Genomic DNA, 24,047 nt, shown 5'->3' on the forward strand with positions numbered 1-24,047 from the left:
GGTCGTGCATGAGGAAGAGTTTGTACTTTGTTATCTTTCTGTTCTCCGTCGGTGTAGCGAGTTGATGTTTAGTTGCTGCACCTATTGAGCACGTACCTTACTATCTTATGCAAGTGGATGCGGTTCGTATGGAGTATCAACCGTTCTGTGTAATCGCATTGTCGCTGCTCTGTTTAGTTAACAATATGAACTTCGCTAGGAATTATACCAAACCTGAGACTAGTACCTGAGCACAAACATTTTTTTTGTATGCCAGATTTTTCGGAATATGTGGAAACATATACTAGGAAAATGTGAACATTGGTTATGATTTATTAGTATTATACCCATTGTACAATGACCTATTTTTGTTTGTTTGCTGCGATGAATCACAAGGACAGTATTTTAGTGAGGCAAACTGATCATGTATTCTCAGCAAACATGTACAAATTTAATTTGATGCCAATGTTTGTGCTTTCATCAAAATATTCATCCTTTAGTTGGTTGCTTCAAAATGTTTTTTTTCAAGGGCGGGGGCGGGAGGAGGGGGCGGGAATGCCCCGTCGCCGGCGGCGGGAGCGAGAGGCGGCCACGCTTCCATCGCGGTGAGTGGGGGTGGCGGTGGTGCGCTAGGGTTTTAGGGTTCCGCGTTTCTCCTCTACTATCTGTTTTTTTTTTGCGCTTAGGGCATCTCCAACGGGGCGACCCATCCCGCGCCCGCACGTCCGGATGGGTCCAACCGGACAAAAACGCGGCCCAGCGCGCGGACCCATCCCTACAACGGATGGCCGCGGCGTCTGGGACGACCCAAACCCGGCCCAAATCTGGGACGAGTTTGCGTGGCCGCGGACGCCGATGGCTGGCCGCTCGCGTCCGTCCCTTGTCCGCTCCTGGCCCGCGTGTCATAGGTAGAAATATTTTTTCTTCATTAAAAAAGTACACATTACATTTTTTAGCCTACCACTCCTATCCTAATACGTACGGGGCCGGCGGCCTCGCCGGCGACTCCTCGCCGACTCGCCGTCGGGGCCGTGGATTTCACTCGACGCGGGCGGCCTGTACGCGTGAGGATTCCACTCCAGCTTACGAGTTGGGTGGCGCGGCGGAGGCCTTCACCCTCCTCCTTTCCGTCCGCGCGCCTCGGGCGCGCTCACGCTCCGCCTCCTGCGGCGACACCATCTGCTTCCCGCATAGCTCCAGCTCCTGCAGGGCGGCGCGTTCCACAACGGTGCGCACCTCCAGGCGGACGCGGCCGGCGGCCTGTGCCTCGTGGTTCTCGTTCCGCCGGCGCATGCGCTCTTGTCGGCCGCGCTCCGCCGACGCAGCAGCCTCCCGGGCGCGCCGCTCGGGCGAGGGCATCTGTATGAGGTGGCGGGCTGCTCACATAGCGAGGAGCTCGTTCTTCTGGCCGAGGAGGTCGTCTAATCGGCGGCGGCCGGCCCGGTAGGTGGCCTCGTGCTCCTTCGTCGCGTGCGTGAGGTCGGCGAGGCGCTCCTCGATGGCGGCGTTGATGTTCGCCAGCGCGATGTCCTCCTCGTCGACAGGCTCCTCCTCCGCGGCGGCGGCCCCCTCCTCCGCGGCCTCGTACCAGCCATCCGCGGTTTCGTGCCAGCCGTCCGTGGCCGCCTCCACCATCTCTGCGTCCTCTTCCTTCTTCGCCGCCGCCACGGCAGTGACGCGGAGCGCCTTGTCGTCGGCGACCCACCGCGCGTCCGCGCGCTCCTCCTCCTCCGTCCGCGGGAACCTGGCCCAGCGCGTCCGTTTGGGTCGCTCGGTTGGAGATGCCCTTAATACGCTGCTCATTTTACATTTAAGTACCCCAAAGGTATCAAAATCTTATATGTCTCCCTTTTGTGGCAGAACTACTCAGATTATGTGAATTAGGAGATCATGAGGGACCTGCAAGATAATTTACATCTCCGCCACGATATAACGGCGTTGAGACGGAACCATCCCTCGCCGCCGCCGACGCATCTCGCCAGCCTCCATGGCCGAGCCCAAACCCTAGCCCCGCCGCCACTGCCTCCCCATCCCGCGGCCGATCCCCGCCAGATCTAGGGTTTCCCACTCGTAACCATCCGACTCTGCTCACTCCACGCCTTGAACCTCGTCAGATCCGACCAGCATGCACCTTCACAAGGTGCGATTGATTTTCCCCTACGATGGTACCGTATTGCTCGCTCGTTGGTGGCCTCGTTGATCCGGCTAGATTGTGTTGTCCGATCTCGTTCTCGCGGGTTTGGTCCGCAGTTTATTTAGGAATCGGAGGTCTCGGGCGATGCACTTTCTTGTGCATAGTAGGAGTCGTTAGTGTACCTGTGCCACAGGGTAGCATACCGTCTTCTGTGTGCGGTCGTGTTTCCTTCGGATGTACGGTACTTCTGTCACCAGTAGCTTGCTGTGTTGCTCTAACCACTATCCGGTCGGGGACGAGTTACTCGAACTAGCAATGTTTCACTTCATTTCTGCTCCAGAGAACAATACCACTTTGTATCCCTGATGTTATTTCCCGACATGCTAAACTGCGTTCATTGGTTACTGGAGTTGTTAGTGTTCGATGCATTCTGATCATGACTTCTGTTTTGGTTTGTTTGCTGTGACGAATCACAAGGACGGTATCTGAGAAAGGTTGCTCTTCAAAAAGGCCCCCTTCGTTGATTACACATCCTTAACTGATCATATGTTCTGAGCGAACGTTCACAAACCTTAATTTTCACAGCAATCCGAAAGCTGTTTGTGCTCTTTGACTGAAAAGTTTTATCTTTCAGTGGGTTGCTTCGTAATTGTGTTTGTTTCCTTGTTTTGAATTTAGACAATGTACTTAGCTTAGTTGATTTGTTAATCAAGGCACGTGTGTTTTCTTGTTTGTTTGCTATGATGAATCACAAGGACGGTATCTGAGTAAGGTGGCTCTTGAAAAAGGACTCCTTCCTTGATTACACATCCTAAACTGATCATATCTTCTGAGCAAACAATACAAAAAATCTTAATTTTGGCAGCACTCCACATGCTGTTTCTGCTTTCAAACTAAATGTTTATCCTTTGGTGGGTTGCTTCTCATTATACTTCCTTGTTGTTCATTCTTTCATACCTGAAATGTATACCCTATACTTCACTTGCTTCATGGTTATTAGGTTAACTGTATATGCTTGTTTATTAGCTGTGATGAATCACAAGGACGGTATCTGAGTAAGCTAGCACTTGAAAAAGGCTGCTTTCCTTGATTACACAACCTAAACTGATCATATATTCTGAGCAAACACATCCAAAGTTTTTTTGTGCTTTTAGAGCAGTCTGTTATCCTTTTTGTTTTCATGTTATCTATCTTGAAATAATGAGCGCAACTACCTGTTTGCTATGATGAATAACAAGGACGGTATCTGAGTAAGATTAGTCTTGAAAAAGGCCTCTTTCCTTGATTACACATCCTAAACTGATCATATATTCTGAGCAAACACACTGCAATTCTGAAACTAAAAGCAGCTTCCACGTTTTTGTGCTTCTAGAGCAACCTGTTATCATTTTTTTTTGCATGTTAGCTATCTTGAAATAATGAGTTCATCTACCTCTTTGCTGTGATGAATCACAAGGACGGTATCTGAGTAAGGCAGCTCTTGAAAAAGTCCTCCTTCATTGATTACACATCCTAAACTGATCATATATTCTGAGCAAAGAACACTGCAATTGTGAAATTAAAAGCAGTTACCCCTTTTTGTGCTTTTAGAGCAGCCTGTATGCTTTTTTTTTGTCTTGTTTTCTTTCTTGAAATATTGAGTGCATCTACCTGTTTGCTGTGATGAATCACAAGGATGGTATCTGAGTAAGGAAGCTCTTGAAAAGGTCCTCCTTCATTGATTACACATCCTAAACTGATCATACATTCTGAGCTAACACGTGCAATTCTGGAATTAGAATGAATTCACATGTTGTTTGTGCTTTTTGAGCAAACTGCTATCATTTTTTTTACGTTATCTGTCTTGAAATAATGAGCACACCCACTTGTTTGCTATGATGAATCACAAGGACGGTATATGAGTAAGGCAGCTCTTCAAAAAGTTCTCCTTCATTGATTATGCATCCTAAACTGATCATATATTCTGAGCAAATGATTTCTGATAAACGGCTACTAATATGGTTGTGGGACTCCTGTCACGCACCTTCTAATTTATAAGCATGTTCTCCAATTTGAAATAATGATAAATTTGTTGCCTTCCCTGGGTCATTTTTCTCTGGAGCAATCAGTTTGTCTTGGTCGAATGATGATCACAAGTGCATAGTTCAGATGATCAAACCATGATTACTTGAACAAAATAGTCTTTCGCTCCTATCTGACGGCCATCAAAACAAATCTGCTCTGAAGAATCAAACAATTTTGTCTTTGATTTTATTTTAGCGGCCACTTCGTTAAGCATTATCAATTTCGAAATTTTCGCTGATTGTAAATCCAAAACTGAGAAAGGTCACAGCTGCCACTCTGGAGAATCAAACCTGTTCATCAATTGTAAATCCAAAACTGATCAAATAATCTGAGCAACTGATGAACTCTCATTATTTTCATACTATTTGACTTGAAAAGAATTGTACATATCAGCGTGAGTTAATTTCCCTGGATATATTTTTTTTCTGCTTATATTGAGTTAATGTCACAACAGATTTGTTTTAATTTTTTCTTCTATTTGCTGTGATGAATCAAAAGGACGGTATCTGAGAACGGTGTCCCTTTAGAAAGTGATCCTTCCTTGATTATACACCCTGAACTGATCAAAGACTATGAGCAAATGTATGTGAACAATTAATACAGCTATTATGATGATTTATATTTACATGTTATCTCAAGTCAAAGAAACAATGGGGCCTCATAGCATTCACCTGATCAATGCAAATCTATGTGCTTCTTCAAATGAAAGACTTCTTGACAGCAAACAAGCAGAATAAAATGAAAAACTCTGTTGTTGAAGGATGGCTCTTGAATAAGTGCTTCTTCTTTTGGTTGTACATCCAAAACTGATCTAATGTTCTTGAGCAAACGTGCCTAAACAATGTGAATAAATAATATAGTATTATTTGTTTCTTAAAAATTGACAAGTATAAATTTGTTTTGGTCAATCATGATATATCCAAAACAGGCACTTATTTTGAAAAGTTGTGCTCCCTCTCGGTATTAGTTTTGTATTTATATTTATATGCATTCTTAGAATATTGTGCCTTATTGTAGCTGATTATCTCTTAACAATAGGTTATTTTGTGCTTAGTTGCTTGTCTTTGTTCTCCTATATTCTTTGCACTAGTATAATGTTCATTATTTTTATGCTTAACTATGCAATAGTGGCATGTTTTAATCTATCCTTCCATTTCACTCAAATCATTTTATCTTTAGTTATGTGAGGAATAATGGTTATGTTTTGTACCACAATTTTAGTATTAGTATCTCTTTTAGTAGACCAGAATTGATGTGTATCACAATGTTCCTATCGTTATATCTTTAGGTAGACCAGCAGTGTTCTCATCTGCTTTATTCTTTGTCAGGATCCTACAAAGTAGTGCATCGCTGGAAGCTGACCTGTAGGAAGATGGAATCTGCTGTCCTTGAGACCCCACTTTTACATGGTCTTCCTGATGAGATTGCCCTTCTTTGCTTAGCAAGGATTCCTCGGCATTGTCATAATGCTCTCAGATGTGTCTCAAGGAGATGGAAAGCATTGTTATGCAGTGAAGAGTGGCACTCTTACCGCAAGCGGAGCAATTTGGACGAGTCTTGGATATATGTGATATGTAGGGGTACTGGCTGCAAGTGCTATGTTCTTGCTCCTGATCCTGCAACTCGTACCTTGAAAGTCATCCGAGTCATGGAACCTCCATGCTCAGCGCGTGAAGGCATTTCCATAGAGGTCTTGGACAGGAGGTTATTCCTGTTGGGTGGTTGTAGCTGGCTAAAGGATGCTAATGATGAAGTGTATTGTTATGATGCTTCTTCAAATTCCTGGAGCAAAGCAGCTCCCATGCCTACTGCTAGGTATTTGTACTGGCATAGTTCTTCTTCGGTGTACTTCATTTTCTGTTCCATATGTAGCGTGCTATTCCTGTGGGTATAGGATGGACCACTCACATGCACACTGCTTCAATGTTTTCAGGTGTTATTTTGTATCAGCAGCTCTGAAAGACAAGCTCTATGTTACTGGCGGATTAGGTTTGACGGACAAGTCACCTAATTCCTGGAACATTTATGACAAAGCCACAAACTCCTGGTTTGCGCACAAGAATCCAATGCTCACCCCTGACATAGTCAAGTTTGTGGCCTTGGACGGTGAGCTGGTGACCATCCACAAGGCTGCCTGGAACAAGATGTACTTCGCTGGGATATATAACCCTGTTGACCAGACCTGGAGGGGCACAGCGAATGAGATTGCCTTGTGCTGGTCTGGCCCGACCGTTGTTCTGGATGATGGAACCCTCTACATGCTTGACCAGTCCCTGGGGACGAAGCTGATGATGTGGCGGAACGAGACCAAGGAGTGGGTGATGCTAGGCAGGCTGTCGGACAAGCTCACGCGCCCCCCATGTGATCTTGTTGCCATTGGTAGGAAGATCTACGTGATCGGCAGGGGACTGAGCACAGTGACGGTTGATGTCGACACGGCGGCCAGGGTTGATGGTTTCCTGGTGTCCACGTCAACTGGCCCCCTGATGGAGCATGACTTCCCACCGGAGAGATGTAGGGTCATCACTATCTGAAAGATTGGACAGTGTAATTGACTTTGCCTATTAATATATGAAATAAATTTGCTTCGTATGGTCTGTAACAGTGGATGTATATTGACTTCTCATTTTGAGATGGCTGTACAACGTTGTGTTAACAGTAATAACAGGAATTTCAGAGTGTGCATTGTGAGTGTAGCCCTGTTCCATTCTCACTGAAAATGAAACAAAAGTAACCATGATAGTGCAATTCTTTGCAAGAAAATTAAATTTTAAAAATGCAAAAAAATTTAGATAGTTTAGTATAGATAAATAATATTCGAATTTATACTAGTGCGCGGGGTTGCTCTGATAGTGTAATAATAGTCGAATTTATACTAGTTTAGTATGGATAAAATAATCTTACGTCTCAAACACAGACAACAAGTTCTTGTTGCAATCTTCAGTTTAATGAAAACTCTACTGTATTTAGTACCGCCAATTGCACTAAAACAGGAATTAGGTGACTTGTTGCAATCTTCAGTTTACTGAAAACACAGACAATGTGCTAAACCATTTGCAGAAGCTTCCGTCTCAGAACAAATACGTAGAGGTTAACATCCCAAAGTCTCTCATGCTGAGCTGAAAACAGAAAACTGTAGTTCAGGTCTTGCATGCCACATTGTTATGTGTACACGAACCCAAGACCGTCTTAGATGGGCCGTGCAAGTGAACTATTTTCGGTCAATTTCCATGGGTCTATAGAAGTGCAAAACCACTGCTGCAACAATCTATTTGTATACAGCTAGTAGAAACATTTATTGTTGTTAGATAAAGTCCCTTTGGTTCTAGATAAAGCGATAATAATCCATTTATAGCTGGTAGCTGCAACCAGCTAGACTTTGTTGAATACATGATCTGCACTCAATTTCATTAGTAAAGTTAGGAACTAAAGAACCCATCCACGCCAGGTTTGTCGGGGTTTCCTGCCTTCCAGGTTGCACCTCCCCATCACGACAGCTCTTCGTCCCTCCCGTTCCACATATACTAAGCTCAAATCTCATCAGATCCGATGGGCGCGCACCTACACAAGGAGCGACTGATTTCCCTTCCGATGGTAGTGTATTGCGTGCTTGTGACCTCTTTGATCCGGTTAGAATATAATGTGTTGACCAAGCTCGTATTGGGGGATCCACCTGCAGTGGACACAGGTTTACTTAGGCATGGGATGTCTCGGACGATGTAGTGTGGTTTGCGTAGCAGGAATCGGTCGTGCAGCATGCAGAGGAGGTACTTTGCTATCTCCTCTCCCGCGTTGTAGCGTGAATGTTTAGTCGTTGCACCCGTTGAGAATGTACCTTACTATCTTATGCAAGTGGATGCAGCTGTTCTGTGTAATCGCGTTGTAACTTCTCTGTTTAGTTGACAGCGTGAACCTCGCTATGAATTATACCATACCTGAGACTAATATCTGAGCACAATGGTATGCCCAATTTTTCGGATTATGTGGAAACATATAGGAAACTGCTAACATTGGTTATGATTTATTATTGTTATACTTTGTACAATGGCCTATATATTGTCTGTTTTCTGTGATGAATCACAAGGATGGTATTTTAGCAAGGCATTTGTTTAAATAGAGCCTCCTTCCTTGAGTATGCACACTAAAACTGATCATGTATTCTCAAAAAAACATGTACAAATTTAATTTGATGCCAATGTTTGTGCTTTCATCAAATGTTCATCTTTTAGTTGGTCGCTTCACTATGATGTGATCCTTTAGTTGGTTGCTTCAAAATGTAATTTTTTTTGGAGGTGTGCCCATCCTTTAGTTGCCCGGGACGCAAACATGTGGCCATCACATGCATCGCATCAACGAATACACTACCCCCTAGGGTTACTCAGTCGGGTTTTTTAAGAATACTGACTCCAATAATATAATTTTGAGGATCGGCTTTATTTCTTGGGCCTATTCTTCCAATTTTTCGATCGGTTTTTAATTTCACCTAGCCTAAATATTTTTTGGGGAGACGGTTAGTTTACAACCAACTCTAAGACTTTTGGAGTACTTTTTAGTTTTAATCGATTCCAAAAAAAATTGAAGTTGTTTTTTATTCGGAGACCTTTTTGAGATAAACCGACGAAAGGAGCATCTTTTTTTCTGAAACGGGGCAAAAGTTTTGCCCATTCTCTGCTTCTAAAATCGACTGACTCTAATAGTCGAATTTCTACGGTAGCGCGCTTACAAAATAATAGTGTATTTCAGATGCAACAAATGCAACAGTCCACTTATCAATACTAGCAGTTGCACTAAAGATTACTCGTTGAGGGGTTGCTCTGTGTGCTATCCACAATTCGGTCCCAAGCGTATTTACAAAGGTGGATGATATTGATTTTAGCACTCTCTCTGCACTTCTACACATGACTAAACTATTTGCAGAAGTTTCAGTGTCAAGATCAAAAGGTACAGGTTAACATCCCGAGGTCTCTCATGCTCACATTGGAGGGACTTAAAAATAGAAAAGGGCAGTTTAGTTTTTGTATGCCACATTGTTCTATGTACACGAACCCAAGACTATTTTAGGTGGGCGCGCCGACGGTCGCGGTTTGGAGCTGCCCTGGCCAGGCCGTACGTTGATGGCCCCGACATTTGGTCGTCAGCGTATAGTCTGGCCGTCGGCATCTCATCCCATTCCTGTAGTGCGCTGCAAGTTATCTCTGTTGGATCAATTTCCCTTAGTCTATTGAAGTACAAAACCACTACTACTAGAACAATATATTTATATATGACCATTAGAATCATTTATAGTTGCTACATAATGTCCCTTAGCTTCTGGATAAAGATATACTCTTTTATGCTTGCTGAAACTAGCTAAGCTTTGTTGAATACATGGTAATCATGTTAGACTGCTCATAGTGGGAGTAACATAGCTAGTAATATCACACATCTCAAGGTATTTTGGTGACATGGCATGCTAATAAATGAAGAAAGAGAGTGAGGTGGTAACTAGCTATGTTACCATAACATCACACACCTCAAGGCAAGATGAGTCTACAACATAATGCATGACACCACATATAAGTTACTACCCACTATGAAGGTAGTAACCTAGACTAGTAACATGGCATATGTTACTAGTCTAAGTTACTACCCACTATGACCAGCCTTAGATAGTACAGTGAACTAGAGTGAAGTTATGAACCAACACTTACTCCCGCGCTCACTTTCATTAGTCATCTAATTAACTATACAACTATATACCAGCTTTGAATATCCATGTTTTTAATGGCCTTTAAGATCCCATCTCGCTCGTCCACAGCTTCCACATCTTAACCGTCTACAGGCCATTGCCGCGGCTCACTCATCTCTGGCGTGGGCAACGCCGGCGCGAGGCATTGCGAGGCTCCGGATGAGCGATGCAGACGAGTTGTTAATCCAGTGCTGCATCTGTTTGGTAAACCTGAGCAAGCAACGGAGCACTAATGTTGTTAATCCAGTTGTTTCCTCGTAGTTCATACCAATGTCCTTGTGCACCGCCGGATCATCGGACCACATCAGTTTAGACACCTTTAGACATCCAGAGAACTAAATCGCAAATTCTTCATTCTTCATTCATCTTTGAAATGGATCAAGGCAAATGTGTGGGTTTGCTCCGGTCACTCGATCCCAAACATGTGGCCAGCACTATATGGTATAGCCGTATAGGTCACTTGCATCACAGCAACGAATATAGTGCTGCCTGGGGCCACTCAGTCGGTTTTAATTACCCGACTCCAAAATTATTACTATTGTTGAGATCGGTTTTAATTTTTGACTCACTAGCATTTTTCGAGTTGGTTTTTGATTCCACGCAACTCTAATATTTTTTTGGGAAGCGGTTTTTAGTTTCACGCAGGTGTAATATTGTTGGGGATTGAAATGTACCTCATGTCTTGGCTTTTGATAGCTGCATGGAGACAATCCATGTGTCGGAATATTAGTTTACTATTTTTTCTGTTGAATTTGTTTTGGTTTCCTTTTGTTTTTGTTAAATTTCATATTAGCCTGCCCCAACTTGTTTGAAAAAAAAAGCTTTGTTGTAGTTATTGCTGCTGCTGTTGTTGAAAACTGACTTTACCGACCCACAATAATACTGCAATTTATATCAGTACCCAATGTGTGTATTGTGTACAAAATAATCTAATATTTCAGACACGACAACAAGTTACCCACGTTGCAACCTTCAGTTTACCGAAAGCTTGCTATTCATTGCAGTAAAACATTACTCCATGCGGGGTTGCTCTGTGTGCGATCCACAATTTGCTCCAAAGATGCTTACACAGATGAAGAGAGTGGATTTGGTGATGGTGGATAGCTGTGCATGCGTTCTTGGATTTTTTCCAGCACCATTGGATATTTGGATTCAGCCCATCAACAGACGGCGATTAACGGTTCTGTGAACTATTCTATTTCTCCGTTTCTTTTTCCCAGCGTTGGTTGTGTGTCAGATGCTAGAGACAAATCCCGTGGGTCGAGTTGGAATCCCATCCCTCTAGCAGCAGCTCCTCCTTGAACGCCGCCGGCCACCATGACCATCTCAGATCGAGAACAAGCGACTCCCCCGCCCTCACCTCCCTCCGGCCCAGAATTCTTCGCCGCCGGCGTCCATCTCCAAATCGAGCCAATGGGAGCTCGAGGGGTTGCCACGGTAGCCCAAATCGAGCGTGTCTCAAGGGGGCGGCCATTGCATCTAAAATCGAATCAATGGGAGCTCGAGGGGGTGGCCATGGCGGACACCGCGAGCTCAGAAATATTATGTTGTTGGGGAACAGACGACAACCAGATCGAGGCATGCACGGACGTTGGAAGGACGAAGGCCACATGCTTCCCAGGCGGCGGACTCCAAACCGGTTGCGGAGAGTTCAGTACCGGGCCGACTGGGGACGGAGCCGTGGGCCGACAGGTTGAGAAGTGAGAACGAGGCTCAGGCGCTCAGCACGTGATGGCGAATGTGGTGCGGTACCATTGGAGAAGAAGACAGGGAGAGAGGTGCGGGGATGCGGGCTTTGCGGGGTGGTTCAGTGATTTCTTTTGGTTTTTTCCTTGTCGACAAGAAAACAAACAACAGAAACAGGGCCGCGTGGACGTAGGCTAGAAGATGATAACATACCACAAAAGATTCCGTCTCTATGTGCTGTCGAAAGGGCAGCCTGTGATTATTTTCCACAGTATCAACGAGGTCACAAGAAACCGGTCAACATGCGTGCGTCTAAAGTTACAACCTGAACGCGGTTCTGACAGTAGCCACTGCGTGCCAATCGCGAGTTTTTTTAGTAGTAGTAATATATCACCTAACGGACAAAAAAAATGTCCGTTAGGCACATGTCAATTTCTAGATATCGTGCTCACATATACATGTGATCACCAGGGTTGATTCGCACAGATGAATGAGGTGGATTTTAAAAATCTCCGCACTTGTACATGAGGCTAAACTATTTGTGCAAGCTTCAGTCTCAGTACCATAACGTAGATGTTCACATCCCGAGGTCTCTCATGCTCACATTGGAGGGAATTGCCAACAGAAAAAAGTAGTTTAGCTCTTGCATGCCACATTGTTATGTGCACACGAACCCAATACCGTCTTAGATGGGCACTGCAAGTGATCTTTGTTGGGTCAATTTCCATGGGTCTATGGAAGTAAAAAACCACTACTACAACAATCTATTTATATACAGCTATTAGAAACATTTATAGTTGTTAGATAAAGTCCCTTTGGTTCTAGATAAAGCGATAATCCATTTATAGCTGGTAGCAGCAACCAGCTAGGCTTTGTTGAATACATGGTCTTCACTTACCTTTATTAGTAAAGTTTGGATTGCTGCCTTCCCTGTTGCACCTCCCATCACCACCGCTCTTCGTCCTTCCCTGTCGACATATACAAAAACTCAAATCTCATCAGATCCGATGAGCACGCACCTACTCAAGGAGCGATTGATTTCCCCTCCGGTGGTACTGTATTGTGTGCTTGTGACTTCCTTGATCCGGGTAGAATAGAATGTGTTGCCTAAGCTCGTATTGGGGGATCCACCAGCAGTGGACACAGGTTTACTTAGGCATGGGAGGTCTCCGGCGATGTAGTGTGCTTTGCTTAGCTGGAAGCGGTCGTGCATCATTCAGAGGATGTACTTTGCTATCTTTCTCCTCCCCCGTGCTGTAGCGAGTTGATGTTTAGTCGCTGCACACGTTGAGCACGTACCTTACTATCTTATGCAAGTGGACACTGTTCGTACGGAGTAACAACCGTTATGTGTAATCGCGTTGTAGCTGCTCTGTTTAGTTGACGACGTGAACTTCGCTATGAATTATACCTACCTGAGACTAATATATGATCACAATCACATTTTTTTTTGGTATGCAAGATTTTTTGGATGGTGTTGAAACATATAGGAAACTGTGTACATTGGTTATGATTTATTAGTGTTATACCCATTGTACAATGATCTATTTTTGTTTGTTGTGACGAATCACAAGGAGGGTATTTTAGTAAGGCATTTGTTCAAGATGAGCCTCCTTCTTTGAGTATGCACACTAAACTGATCATGTATTCTCACCAAACATGCACAAATTTAATTTGATGCCAATGTTTGTGCTTTCATCAAAATGTTCATCCTTTAGTTGGTCGCTTCACTATGATGCGTTACTTTAGTTACTGGCTTCAAAATGTATTTTTTTGGAGGTGTGCCCGTCCTTTAGTTGCTCGGGTCACTCGGTCGCAAACATGTGGCCGTCACATGGTATTGCAGCAACGAATGCACTGCCGCCAAGGGTCACTCAGTCAAGTTTTTTAAGAATACTGACTCCAATAATATAATTTTGAGGATCGGCTTTATTTTCTGGACCTATTCTTCCAATTTTTCGGTCGGTTTTTAATTTCACCCGGCCTAAATATTTTTTTGGGAGACGGTTAGTTTAGAACCAACTCTATGACTTTTGGAGTAGTTTCTAGTTTTAGTCAACTCTAAAAATATATTTTTGAAGTCTGTTTTTATTTGGAGCCCGTTTTGAGAAAAACTACGCATATAGCTTTTTTTTTTTGAAACGGGGCAAAAGTGTTGCCCATTCTCTTCTTCTAAAACCGACTGAATCTAATACTCGAATTTCTACTGTAGTGCGTACAAAATAGTAGTGTATTGCAGACACAACAAATGCAACAGTCCACTTATTAGTACTAGTAAGAGGCACGTGCACGTTTACGGTATCTAAGTGGAAGAGTACAACTTTTTTGTGAAATGGTAATGAATAAAAACATATGGCGCTCTAAAAACTATAATTGAAGGTCATTACGTTTTTTTCTTTAGATCATTACAGTTAGTTTTATATAAAGTATCACCAGAGATGTTGAAAAATATTAGGGATCTGTCTATCAAGTACTAATTTTTTTATTGAATTTGATTTTTTTACTGTAAGTTAGTTTTAAATAAGAGATAAGTGATCAGTCAACAATTCCGAAACATATTAATTCTTTTTAATTTAACCATGTGAGAGGCAATTATTTGTTTATTAAGGTTATCATTTGTAGTGTATTTCTTATTCGTTTAGATGCCAGGGGCGTATCCACATTGAGCTTCCAGGGTTCCTAGGAGGCTAGGACAGTGGGTGCAAAAGTATTTTTTGCTACTCCCTTCATTTGAAAATAAGCAACTTAGATTTATCTAGGTTCATGTGTAGCTAGAAGTGTTCTAATGTGTAGATACATGCGAATCTAGATAAATCGAAGACTTTTATTTTTTAATGGAGAAAGTATTTTTCATCTAAGTGAGAAATTTGTGTGATTTACAAAGTATGATTTTCTCTATGGGTCTTTGTTAACACTTAACACACATAAGTCGCAAGTTCCGTTCCATAAAAACAGATTTATTTAAATGGGTCTGAAGAAACCTTCATCACAGAACTAAGAGATGGGAAACATCTCTTTCAATCTTACAGTATATATTGGAAAAATCAGGATGGGGTAACTCATGGTCAGTCGCTGGTCGTGCCAGGTGTCCCATATAAAAATCATGTGCATGTACTACAACTTCTAGCTCCGCTTGAGCTTGAATAGAAAAATACATTTATCGGCAGACCTCCCACTTTACAAGTTTGCATGGACTGTAGTTCTCTAGAACAGTTGGCTAACTTCTAGGAGGTTCGCACGTGCATGCTCGAGCTGGAATGATTGGATGCACAGTGCAAACTAGAAGAGGAGAATCCAGCGCAGCACGGCCGTTGGATTATTTATGTCGATACTTGATGGACGGCAGATGAAAGTTTCATAATGAAAATCAACGGCTGCAATAGCTTTAAAGGTGTTTAGGCGGGAAAATGTGAAGAGATCGGAAATCCAAATTCAAAACTGCCACGCTGTAGTAGTAGTAGAGATAGAGACTAGCAGTTGCACTAAGCATTACTCTTTCAGGGGTTGCTTTGTGAGCTATCCGCAATTCGGTCCCAAACGTATTTACAAACATGGATGATCTGAATTTTGGCATTCTCTGCACTTCTACACTTCTACACAGGGCTAAACTATCTGCAGAGGTTTCAGTGTGAAGATCAAAAGGTAGAGGTTAACATCCTGAGGTCTCTCATGCTCGTACTGGAGGGAATTAAAATAGAAAAAGATAGTTCAAATTTTGCATGCCACATTGTTCTATGTACATGAACCCAAGACTATCTTAGGTGGGCTCAGCAAGTTATCTCTGTTGGATCAATTTCCCTCGGTCTATTGAAGTACAAGACCACTACTACTAAAAAAATCTAGTTATATATAACCATGAGAAGCATTTATAGTTGCTAGATAATGTCCCTTTGCTTCTGGATAAAGATATACTCTTTTAATAGTTGGTAGCTGGAACTAGCTAAGCTTTGCTGAATACATGGTCCGCATCTTAGATATAGTGAATTTTAGTGAAGTTATGAACCAACACCTACTCCCGCGCTACCTTTCATTCGTCATCTCATCAACTATACAACTATATACCTTTGAATATCCATGTTTTCAATGGCCTTTAAGATCCCATCTCGCTCGTACACCCCTTCCACATCTTAACCGTCTACGGACCATTGTCGTGGCTCACTCATCTCCGGCGTGGGCGACGCCAGCGCGAGGCATTGCGAGGCTCCGCATGAGCGACGAGGACGAGTTGTTAATCCAGTGCTGCATCTGTTTGGTAAACCTGAGCAACCAACGGAGCACTAATGTTGTTAATCCAGTTGTTTCCTCGTAGTTGATACCAACGTCCTTGTGCACAGCCGGATCATCGGACCGCATTAGTTTAGACACCTTTTGACATCCAGAGAACTAAATCGCAAATTCTTCATTCTTCATTCATCTTTGAAATCGATCAGGGCAAATGTGTGGGTTTGCTCCGGTCACTCGATCCCAAACATGTGGCCAACACTATGGTATAGGTCACTTGCATCACATCAACGAATATAGGGCTGCCTGGGGTCACTCAGTCGGTTTTAAATTACCCGACTCCAAAATTATTACTATTGTTGAGATCGGTTTTATTTTTTGACTGATTTTTCGAGTTGGTTTTTGATTCCACGCAACTCTAATATTTTTTGGGAACTGGTTTTTAGTTTCACGCAGTTGTAATATTGTTGGGGATTGAAATGTACCTAAAGTCTTGGCTTTTTATAGCTGCATGGAGACAATCCATGTGTCAGAATCTTAGTTTACACTTTTTTCTGTTGAATTTGTTTTGGTTTCCTTTTGTTTCTGTTGAATTTCATATTAGCCTTCCCCAACTTGTTTGAAAAAACAAGCTTTGTTGTTGTTGTTGCTGCTGTTGAAAACTGACTCTACCGACCGATAATGATACTATAATTTATACCTGTGCCCAGTGCGTGTATTGTGTACAATAATCCAATATTTTAGACACGACAACAAGTTCTTCACATTGCAATCTTCAGTTTGCTGAAAGCTTCATATTCAGTACTATAAGGTGCAGTAAAACATTACTCCGTGCGGGGTTTTCTCGGTGTGCGATCCACAATTTTCTCCAAAGCATGCTTACGAAGATGAATGAGGTGGATTTTAGAAATCTCGCACTTGTACACGGGGCTAAACTATTTGAGGAGGCTTCAGTCTCAGAACCAGAAAATAGAGGTTCACATCCCGAGGTCTCTCATGCTCAAATTGGAGGGAATTGACAACAGAAAAAGGTAGTTCAGGTCTTAGATGGGGTCTGCAAGTGATCTTTGTTGGGTGAATTTCCATCGGTCTATGAAAGTAGAAAACCACTATTACAACAAACTATTTATATACAACTATTAGAAGCATTTATAGTTGTTATATAAAGTCCCTTTGGTTCTAGATAAAGCGATAATCCATTTATAGCTGGTAGCTACCACCAGCTAGGCTTTGTTGAATACATGGTCCGCACTCACTTTCGTTAGCAAAGTTTGCAACTAGTAAACCCATCCACGCCAGGTCGGCCGGTGTTTCATGCCTTCCCTGTTGCACCTCCCAATCGCCACCGCTATTCATCCTTCCCGTTCCACATATACAAAAAATTAAAATCTCATCAGATCCGATGGGCACGCACCTACACAAGGAGCGACTGATTTCCCCTCCGATGGTACTGTATTACGCGCTTGTGACCTCTTTGATCGGTTTAGAATAGAATGTGTTGCCCAACCTCGTATTGGGGAATCCGCCTGCAGTAGGCACATGTTTACTTAGGCATGGGAGGTCTCGGACGATGTAGTTTGCTTTGCTTAGCAGGAATCGGTCGTGCATGAGGAAGAGTTTGTACTTTGTTATCTTTCTGTTCTCCGTCGGTGTAGCGAGTTGATGTTTAGTTGCTGCACCTATTGAGCACGTACCTTACTATCTTATGCAAGTGGATACGGTTCGTATGGAGTATCAACCGTTCTGTGTAATCGCATTGTCGCTGCTCTGTTTGGTTAACAATATGAACTTCGCTAGGAATTATACCAAACCTGAGACTATCTGAGCACAAACATTTTTTTGGTATGCCAGATTTTTCGGATTATGTGGAAACATATAATAGGAAAATGTGAACATTGGTTATGATTTATTTGTATTATACCCATTGTACAATGACCTATTTTTGTTTGTTTGCTGCGATGAATCACAAGGACAGTATTTTAGTGAGGCAAACTGATCATGTATTCTCCGCAAACATGTACAAATTTAATTTGATACCAATGTTTGTGCTTTCATCAAAATGTTCATCCCTTAGTTTGTCGCTTCAATATGATGCGATCCTTTAGTTGGTTGCTTCAAAATGTTTTTTTGAAGGGCGGGGGCGGGAGGAGGGGGCGGGAAGGCCGCGTCGCCGACGGCCGGGGCGAGAGGCGGGAAGGCTGTGTTGCCAGCGGCGGGAGCGAGAGGCGGCCACGCTTCCATCGCGGTGAGTGGGGGTGGCGGCGGCGCGCTAGGGTTTTAGGGTTCCGCGTTTCTCCTCTACTATCTGTTTTTTTTGGCGCTTAATACGCTGCTCATTTTACATTTAAGTTCCCCAAAGGTATCAAAATCTTATATGTCTCCCTCTTGTGGCAGAACTACTCAGATTATGTGAATTAGGAGATCATGAGGGACCTGCAAGATAATTTCCATCTCCGCCACGATATAACGGCGTTGAATCGGAACCATTCCATCTCCATCCCTCGCCGCCGCCGCCGAACCCAGACCCTAGACCCTAGCCCCGCCGCCACTGCCTCCCCATCCCGCGGCCGATCCCCGCCAGATCATTCTCGTCAGATCCGATGGGCATGCACCTTCACAAGGTGCGACTGATGGTACCGTATTGCTCGCTCGTGGGTGCCCTCGTTGATCCGGGTAGATTGTGTTACCCGATCTCGTTTTCGCGGGTTTGGTCCGCGGTTGATTTAGGAATCGGAGGTCTCGGGCGATGCACTTTCTTTTGGTTAGTAGGAGTCGTTAGTGTGCCTGGAACAAAGGGTAGCGTACCGTCTTGTGCGGGCGGTTGAGGCTGCTATTGTTGTACTGTACTTTCTTTCCCTGCCGTGTAGCTTCATATGATCTTCAAACCAGGATCCATTCTGAGACTCTAGAGAACACGATGCCTTTTTGTATGCCTGGTTTCATTTCTTGACATGCTAAACTGCGTTCATTGATTACTGGAGTTGTTAGTGTTCGATGCACTCTAAGCACGACTTCTGTTTTGGCTTGTTTGCTGTGACGAATCACAAGGACGGTATCTGAGAAAGGTTGCTCTTCAAAAAGGCCCCCTTCGTTGATTACACATCCTTAACTGATCATATGTTCTGAGCAAACATTCACAAATTGTAATTTCCACGGCAATCCGTAAGCTTTTTTAACTTTTTGACTGAAATGTTTTATCTTTCAGTTGGTTCCTTCGTAATTGTGTTTGTTTCCTTGTTTTGAATTTAGACAATATACTTAACTTTAGTTCATTGGTTAATCAAGGCACATGTGTTATCTTGTTTGTTTGCTATGATGAACCACAAGGACGGTATCTGAGTAAGGTGGCTCTTGAAAAAGGGCTCTTACCTTGATTACACACCCTAAACTGATCATATGTTCTGAGCAAACAATGCAAAAATCTTAATTTTGGCAGCACTCCACAAGGTGTTTCTGCTTTCAAACTAAATGTTTATCCTTTGGTGGGTTGCTTCACAAATGTATTATTATGTTTCCTTGTTGTTCATTCTTTCATACCTGAAATGTATACCCTATACTTCACTTACTATATGGGTATTGAGTTAACCGTATATGCTTGTTTCTTTGCTGTGATGAATCACAAGGACGGTATCTGAGTAAGCTAGCACTTGAAAAAGGCTGCCTTCCTTGATTACACATCCTAAACTGATCATATATTCTGAGCAAACACATGCAATGTTTTTTTGTGCTTTTAGAACAGTCTGTTATCCTTTTTATTTGTCGTGTTACCTGTATTGAAATATTGAGCGCAACTACCTGTTTGCTATGATGAATCACAAGGACGGTATCTGAGTAAGGTTAGACTTGAAAAAGGCCTCTTTCCTTGATTACACATCCTAAACTGATCATATATTCTGAGCAGACACACTGCAATTCTGAAATTAAAAGCAGATCCCACGTTTTTGTGACTTTAGAGCAACCTGTTATCATTTTTTTGGCATGTTAGCTAACTTGAAATAATGAGTGCATCTACCACTTCGCTGTGATGAATCACAAGGACGGTATCTGAGTAAGGCAGCACTTGGAAAAGTCCTCCTTCATTGATTACACACCCTAAACTGATCATATATTCTGAGCAAACAACACTGCAATTGTGAAATTAAAAGCAGTTACCCCTTTTTGTGCTTTTAGAGCAGCCTGTATCCTTTTTTTTGTCATGTTTTCTTTTCTTGAAATATTGAGTGCATCTACGTGTTTGCTGTGATGAATCACAAGGACGGTATCTGAGTAAGGAAGCTCTTGAAAAAATCCTCCTTCATTGATTACACATCCTAAACTGATCATACATTCTGAGCAAACACATGCAATTCTGGAATTAGAATGAATTCACTAGTTGTTTGTGCTTTTCGAGCAAACTGCTATCTTTTTTTTACGTTATCTGTCTTGAAATAATGAGCACACCCACTTGTTTGCTATGATGAATCACAAGGACGGTATATGAGTAAGGCAGCTCTTCAAAAAGTTCTTCATTGATTATGCATCCTAAACTGATCATATATTCTGAGCAAATGATTTCTGATAAACGGCTACTAATATGGTTGTGGGACACCTGTGCACCTACTAATTTATAAGCGTGTTCTCCAATTTGAAATAATGATAAATTTGTTGCCTTCCTTGGGTCATTTTTCTCTGGAGCAATCAGTTTGTCTTGGTTGAATGATGATCACACGTGCATAGTTCAGATGATCAAACCATGATTACTTGAACAAAATAGTCTTTCGCTCCTATCTGACGGCCATCAAAACAAATCTGCTCTGGAGAATCAAACAATTTTGTCTTCCTTCGATTTTATGTTAGCTGCCACTTTATTAAGCATTATTAATTTCGAAACTTTCATTGATTCTAAATCCAAAACTGATCAAATAATCTTAGCAAATGATGAACACTCATTATTTTCATACTCTTTGACTTGAAATAATTGTACGTATCAGCGCGAGTTAATTTCCCTGCATATATTTTTTCCTGCTTATATTGAGTTAATGGCTTAACAGATTTGTTTTAATTTTTTCTTCTATTTGCTGTGATGAATCAAAAGGACGGTATCTGAGAAATGTGTCTCTTGAGAAAGTGATCCTTCCTTGATTATACACCCTAAACTGATCAAAGATTCTGAGCAAATGTATGTGAACAATTAATACAGCTATTATGATCTTTATATTTATATTTATCTCAATTCAAAGAAACATTGGGCCTCATAGCATTCACCTGATCATTGCAAATGTATTTGCTTCTTCAAATAAAAGACTTTTTCACAGTAAACAAGCAGAATAAAATAAAAAACTCTGGTGTTGAAAGATGGCTCTTGAATAAGTTCTTCTTTGGTTGTACATCCAGAACTGATCTAATGTTCTGAGCAAATGTGCTTAAACAATTTGAATAAATAATATAGTATTATTTGTTTGTTATAAAATTGACAAGTATAAATTTGTTTTGGTCAATCATGATATTTCCTAAACAGGCACTTCTTTTGAAAAGTTGTACTCCGTCTCATTATTGGTATTGTATTTATATAGGATAAATACTTCCTACTCCTGGGTGTAACTACACCCACGTGTCATATACTACGATACGGATGTATGTACCATACTTTATCGGTTTGAGTATGTTCTTATATTATATCTAAGATATTACAAACCAAGTTTTGTGAAAAAAAATATAAGTGAGCATGTAGTATGCACTATATATATGAAATACATGCATATGTACACATAAAAAATGAGTCTACGTAAAAAAATGTGCATACTGCCTACAAAGTATTATACTCCCAAAATAATCTTATATACTTCATACTACATGTACATATACTTCGGTATGATAGATACTCCCTAGATTATACGAAACACGCGTGGGTGTAACTACACCCGGGTGTAGTATGAATATGTCCTTATTAATATATATAATATATATGTGTTCTTAGAATATTGTGCCTTGTTGTAGCTGATTATCTCTTTAACAACAGGTTATTTTGTGCTTTAAATTGCTTGTCTTTGTTCTCCTATATTCTTGCACTAGTGTAATGTATTATTTTTTATGCTTTTGTTCTGACAATCTCACTATGCAATAGTGGCATGTTTTATCTATCCTTCAATTTTACTCAAATCATTTTATCTGTAGTTATGTGAGGAATAATGGTTATGTTTTGTACCACAATTTTAGTATCAGTATCTCTTTTAGTAGACCAGAATTGATGTTCTATGTTTTTTACAACTATGTTCCTATCAGTATATCTTTAAGTAGACCAGCAGTGTTGTTCTCATCTGCTTTATTCTTTGTCAGGATCCTTCAAAGTAGTGCATCACAGGAAGCTGTCCTGTAGGAAGATGGAATCTGCTGTCTTTGAGACCCCACTTTTACATGGTCTTCCTGATGAGATTGCCCTCCTTTGCTTAGCAAGGGTTCCTCGGCAGTGTCATAATGCTCTCAGATGTGTCTCAAGGAGATGGAAAGCATTGTTATGCAGTGAAGAGTGGCACTCTTACCGCAAGCGGAACAATTTGGACGAGTCTTGGATATATGTGATATGTAGGGGTACTGGCTGCAAGTGCTATGTTCTTGCTCCTGATCCTGCAACTCGTACCTTGAAAGTCATCCGAGTCATGGAACCTCCATGCTCAGCGCGTGAAGGCATTTCCATAGAGGCCTTGGACAGGAGGTTATTCCTGTTGGGTGGTTGTAGCTGGCTAAAGGATGCTAATGATGAAGTGTATTGTTATGATGCTTCTTCAAATTCCTGGAGCAAAGCAGCTCCCATGCCTACTGCTAGGTATTTGTACTGGCATAGTTCTTCTTCCGTGTACTTTATTTTCTGTTCCATATGTAGCGTGCTATTCGTGTGGGTATAGGATGGACCACTCACATGTACACTGCTTCAATGATTTCAGGTGTTATTTTGTATCAGCAGCTCTGAAAGACAAGCTCTATGTTACTGGTGGATTAGGTTTGACGGACAAGTCACCTAATTCCTGGGACATTTATGACAAAGCCACAGACTCCTGGTTTGCGCACCAGAATCCAATGCTCACCCCTGACATAGTCAAGTTTGTGGCCTTGGGCGGTGAGCTGGTGACCATCCACAAGGCTGCTTGGAACAAGATGTACTTCGCTGGGATATACAACCCTGTTGACCAGACCTGGAGGGGCACGGCGAATGAGATTGCCTTGTGCTGGTCTGGCCCAACCGTTGTTCTGGATGATGGAACCCTCTGCATGCTTGACCAGTCCCTGGGCACGAAGCTGATGATGTGGCTGAACGAGACCAAGGAGTGGGTGATGCTAGGCAGGCTATCCGACAAGCTCACGCGCCCCCCATGTGATCTTGTGGCTATCGGGAGGAAGATCTATGTGATTGGCAGGGGGCTGAGCACCGTGACGGTCGATGTCGACACGGCGGCTAGGGTTGATGGTTTCCTGGTGTCCACGTCAACTGGCCCGCTGATGGAGCATGACTTCCCACCGGAGAGATGTAGGGTGATCACCATCTGAAAGACAGAGACAGTGTAATTGACTTTGTTACTAAATAACATATGAAATAAAGACGATGTTCTCAGTAAATTTGCTCCATATGGTATGTAACAGTGGATGTATATTGACTACTCATTTGAGATGGCTGTATATCGATTTTAACTGTAACAATATGAGTTTCAGAGTGTGCAATGTAGCCATGTTAGGTTTCTTTGTGCTTTGTGAATGTAGCCCTGTTCTATTCTCACTGAAAATGAAGCAATTGTAACCATGATAGTCAAGAAAAAAGTTTTAAAATGCCGAAGTTAAGATATATAAATAATACTATTATCATCATTCTGTAATAATAACTTGTACTAAAGAAAAACAGATGGAGCGCCATGGTTGCATCTGTTTAGTAGCCAAGTTTGGTAGACATCACAGCAGACAACATACAACATCTCTGTAAAACCTGAGCAATCAACGCAGCACTAATGCTGTTAATCCAGTTGTTTTCTCGTAGCTGATACCAATATCCTTGTGCACCACTTCAAAATGATCGGATCATCGGACCACATCAGTTTAAACACCTTTTGACATCCAGAGAAGCAAATCGTAAATTCCTCATTCTTTGTTCATCTTTGAAATCTATCAGGGCAAATATGTGAGTTTGCTCGGCCACTCGATCGCAAACACGTGCCCAGCACTATGGTATAGGCCACTTGCTGGCTGGTGTCACTCAGTCCTTTTAAATTA

The 24,047-nt window shown here is 42.2% G+C and overlaps 2 protein-coding genes and 20 non-coding genes across 24 annotated transcripts; all 22 read left to right on the forward strand.

The window, feature by feature from the left end:
• Window positions 1-1,945: 1,945 nt before the first annotated feature.
• On the forward strand, window positions 1,946-6,862 carry LOC124691480 (F-box/kelch-repeat protein SKIP4-like). 2 transcript variants are annotated; one of them, XM_047224759.1, is made up of 3 exons: window positions 1,946-2,119; window positions 5,506-5,992; window positions 6,111-6,862. In XM_047224759.1, the coding sequence occupies exons 2-3, from the start codon at window positions 5,550-5,552 to the stop codon at window positions 6,709-6,711; spliced, it is 1,044 nt and encodes a 347-aa protein (XP_047080715.1). In that variant the 5' UTR covers window positions 1,946-2,119; window positions 5,506-5,549; the 3' UTR covers window positions 6,712-6,862. The 2 variants fall into 2 exon arrangements, with proteins under 2 accessions (XP_047080715.1, XP_047080714.1); XM_047224758.1 differs by lacking the exon at window positions 1,946-2,119 and having other exon boundaries at window positions 5,199-5,992.
• LOC124693789 lies at window positions 2,568-2,675 on the forward strand. The gene has a single exon (XR_007000249.1). It is a non-coding gene; the product is annotated as a small nucleolar RNA Z118/Z121/Z120 (small nucleolar RNA).
• On the forward strand, window positions 2,846-2,953 carry LOC124693720. The gene has a single exon (XR_007000179.1). It is a non-coding gene; the product is annotated as a small nucleolar RNA Z118/Z121/Z120 (small nucleolar RNA).
• Window positions 3,134-3,241, forward strand: LOC124693782. Its single transcript, XR_007000243.1, has one exon. It is a non-coding gene; the product is annotated as a small nucleolar RNA Z118/Z121/Z120 (small nucleolar RNA).
• Window positions 3,329-3,436, forward strand: LOC124693742. The gene has a single exon (XR_007000199.1). It is a non-coding gene; the product is annotated as a small nucleolar RNA Z118/Z121/Z120 (small nucleolar RNA).
• On the forward strand, window positions 3,547-3,654 carry LOC124693730. The gene has a single exon (XR_007000188.1). It is a non-coding gene; the product is annotated as a small nucleolar RNA Z118/Z121/Z120 (small nucleolar RNA).
• On the forward strand, window positions 3,765-3,872 carry LOC124693747. Its single transcript, XR_007000205.1, has one exon. It is a non-coding gene; the product is annotated as a small nucleolar RNA Z118/Z121/Z120 (small nucleolar RNA).
• On the forward strand, window positions 3,980-4,087 carry LOC124693759. Its single transcript, XR_007000220.1, has one exon. It is a non-coding gene; the product is annotated as a small nucleolar RNA Z118/Z121/Z120 (small nucleolar RNA).
• On the forward strand, window positions 4,227-4,319 carry LOC124693866. Its single transcript, XR_007000312.1, has one exon. It is a non-coding gene; the product is annotated as a small nucleolar RNA snR60/Z15/Z230/Z193/J17 (small nucleolar RNA).
• Window positions 4,653-4,760, forward strand: LOC124693777. Its single transcript, XR_007000238.1, has one exon. It is a non-coding gene; the product is annotated as a small nucleolar RNA Z118/Z121/Z120 (small nucleolar RNA).
• A 1,376-nt stretch (window positions 6,863-8,238) lies between the features above and the next one.
• LOC124693820 lies at window positions 8,239-8,349 on the forward strand. The gene has a single exon (XR_007000275.1). It is a non-coding gene; the product is annotated as a small nucleolar RNA Z118/Z121/Z120 (small nucleolar RNA).
• Window positions 8,350-13,142: 4,793 nt separating this feature from the next.
• On the forward strand, window positions 13,143-13,251 carry LOC124693823. Its single transcript, XR_007000277.1, has one exon. It is a non-coding gene; the product is annotated as a small nucleolar RNA Z118/Z121/Z120 (small nucleolar RNA).
• A 5,069-nt stretch (window positions 13,252-18,320) lies between these two features.
• LOC124691478 (F-box/kelch-repeat protein SKIP4-like) lies at window positions 18,321-23,485 on the forward strand. Of its 2 annotated transcripts, none has more exons than XM_047224757.1 (3): window positions 18,321-18,433; window positions 22,128-22,614; window positions 22,733-23,485. In XM_047224757.1, exons 2-3 carry the CDS (start codon window positions 22,172-22,174, stop codon window positions 23,331-23,333), a joined length of 1,044 nt encoding a protein of 347 aa, XP_047080713.1. In that variant the 5' UTR covers window positions 18,321-18,433; window positions 22,128-22,171; the 3' UTR covers window positions 23,334-23,485. The 2 variants fall into 2 exon arrangements, with proteins under 2 accessions (XP_047080713.1, XP_047080712.1); XM_047224756.1 differs by lacking the exon at window positions 18,321-18,433 and adding an exon at window positions 18,444-20,970.
• Window positions 18,838-18,945, forward strand: LOC124693779. Its single transcript, XR_007000240.1, has one exon. It is a non-coding gene; the product is annotated as a small nucleolar RNA Z118/Z121/Z120 (small nucleolar RNA).
• LOC124693740 lies at window positions 19,117-19,224 on the forward strand. The gene has a single exon (XR_007000197.1). It is a non-coding gene; the product is annotated as a small nucleolar RNA Z118/Z121/Z120 (small nucleolar RNA).
• LOC124693765 lies at window positions 19,413-19,520 on the forward strand. Its single transcript, XR_007000227.1, has one exon. It is a non-coding gene; the product is annotated as a small nucleolar RNA Z118/Z121/Z120 (small nucleolar RNA).
• LOC124693735 lies at window positions 19,609-19,716 on the forward strand. The gene has a single exon (XR_007000193.1). It is a non-coding gene; the product is annotated as a small nucleolar RNA Z118/Z121/Z120 (small nucleolar RNA).
• Window positions 19,826-19,933, forward strand: LOC124693786. The gene has a single exon (XR_007000246.1). It is a non-coding gene; the product is annotated as a small nucleolar RNA Z118/Z121/Z120 (small nucleolar RNA).
• On the forward strand, window positions 20,044-20,151 carry LOC124693729. Its single transcript, XR_007000187.1, has one exon. It is a non-coding gene; the product is annotated as a small nucleolar RNA Z118/Z121/Z120 (small nucleolar RNA).
• On the forward strand, window positions 20,258-20,362 carry LOC124693780. The gene has a single exon (XR_007000241.1). It is a non-coding gene; the product is annotated as a small nucleolar RNA Z118/Z121/Z120 (small nucleolar RNA).
• LOC124693869 lies at window positions 20,499-20,591 on the forward strand. The gene has a single exon (XR_007000315.1). It is a non-coding gene; the product is annotated as a small nucleolar RNA snR60/Z15/Z230/Z193/J17 (small nucleolar RNA).
• Window positions 20,864-20,971, forward strand: LOC124693728. The gene has a single exon (XR_007000186.1). It is a non-coding gene; the product is annotated as a small nucleolar RNA Z118/Z121/Z120 (small nucleolar RNA).
• Window positions 23,486-24,047: the final 562 nt, after the last annotated feature.

This window comes from Lolium rigidum, chromosome 2 (assembly GCF_022539505.1).
Source record: "Lolium rigidum isolate FL_2022 chromosome 2, APGP_CSIRO_Lrig_0.1, whole genome shotgun sequence".
Classification (NCBI taxonomy): domain Eukaryota; kingdom Viridiplantae; phylum Streptophyta; class Magnoliopsida; order Poales; family Poaceae; genus Lolium; species Lolium rigidum.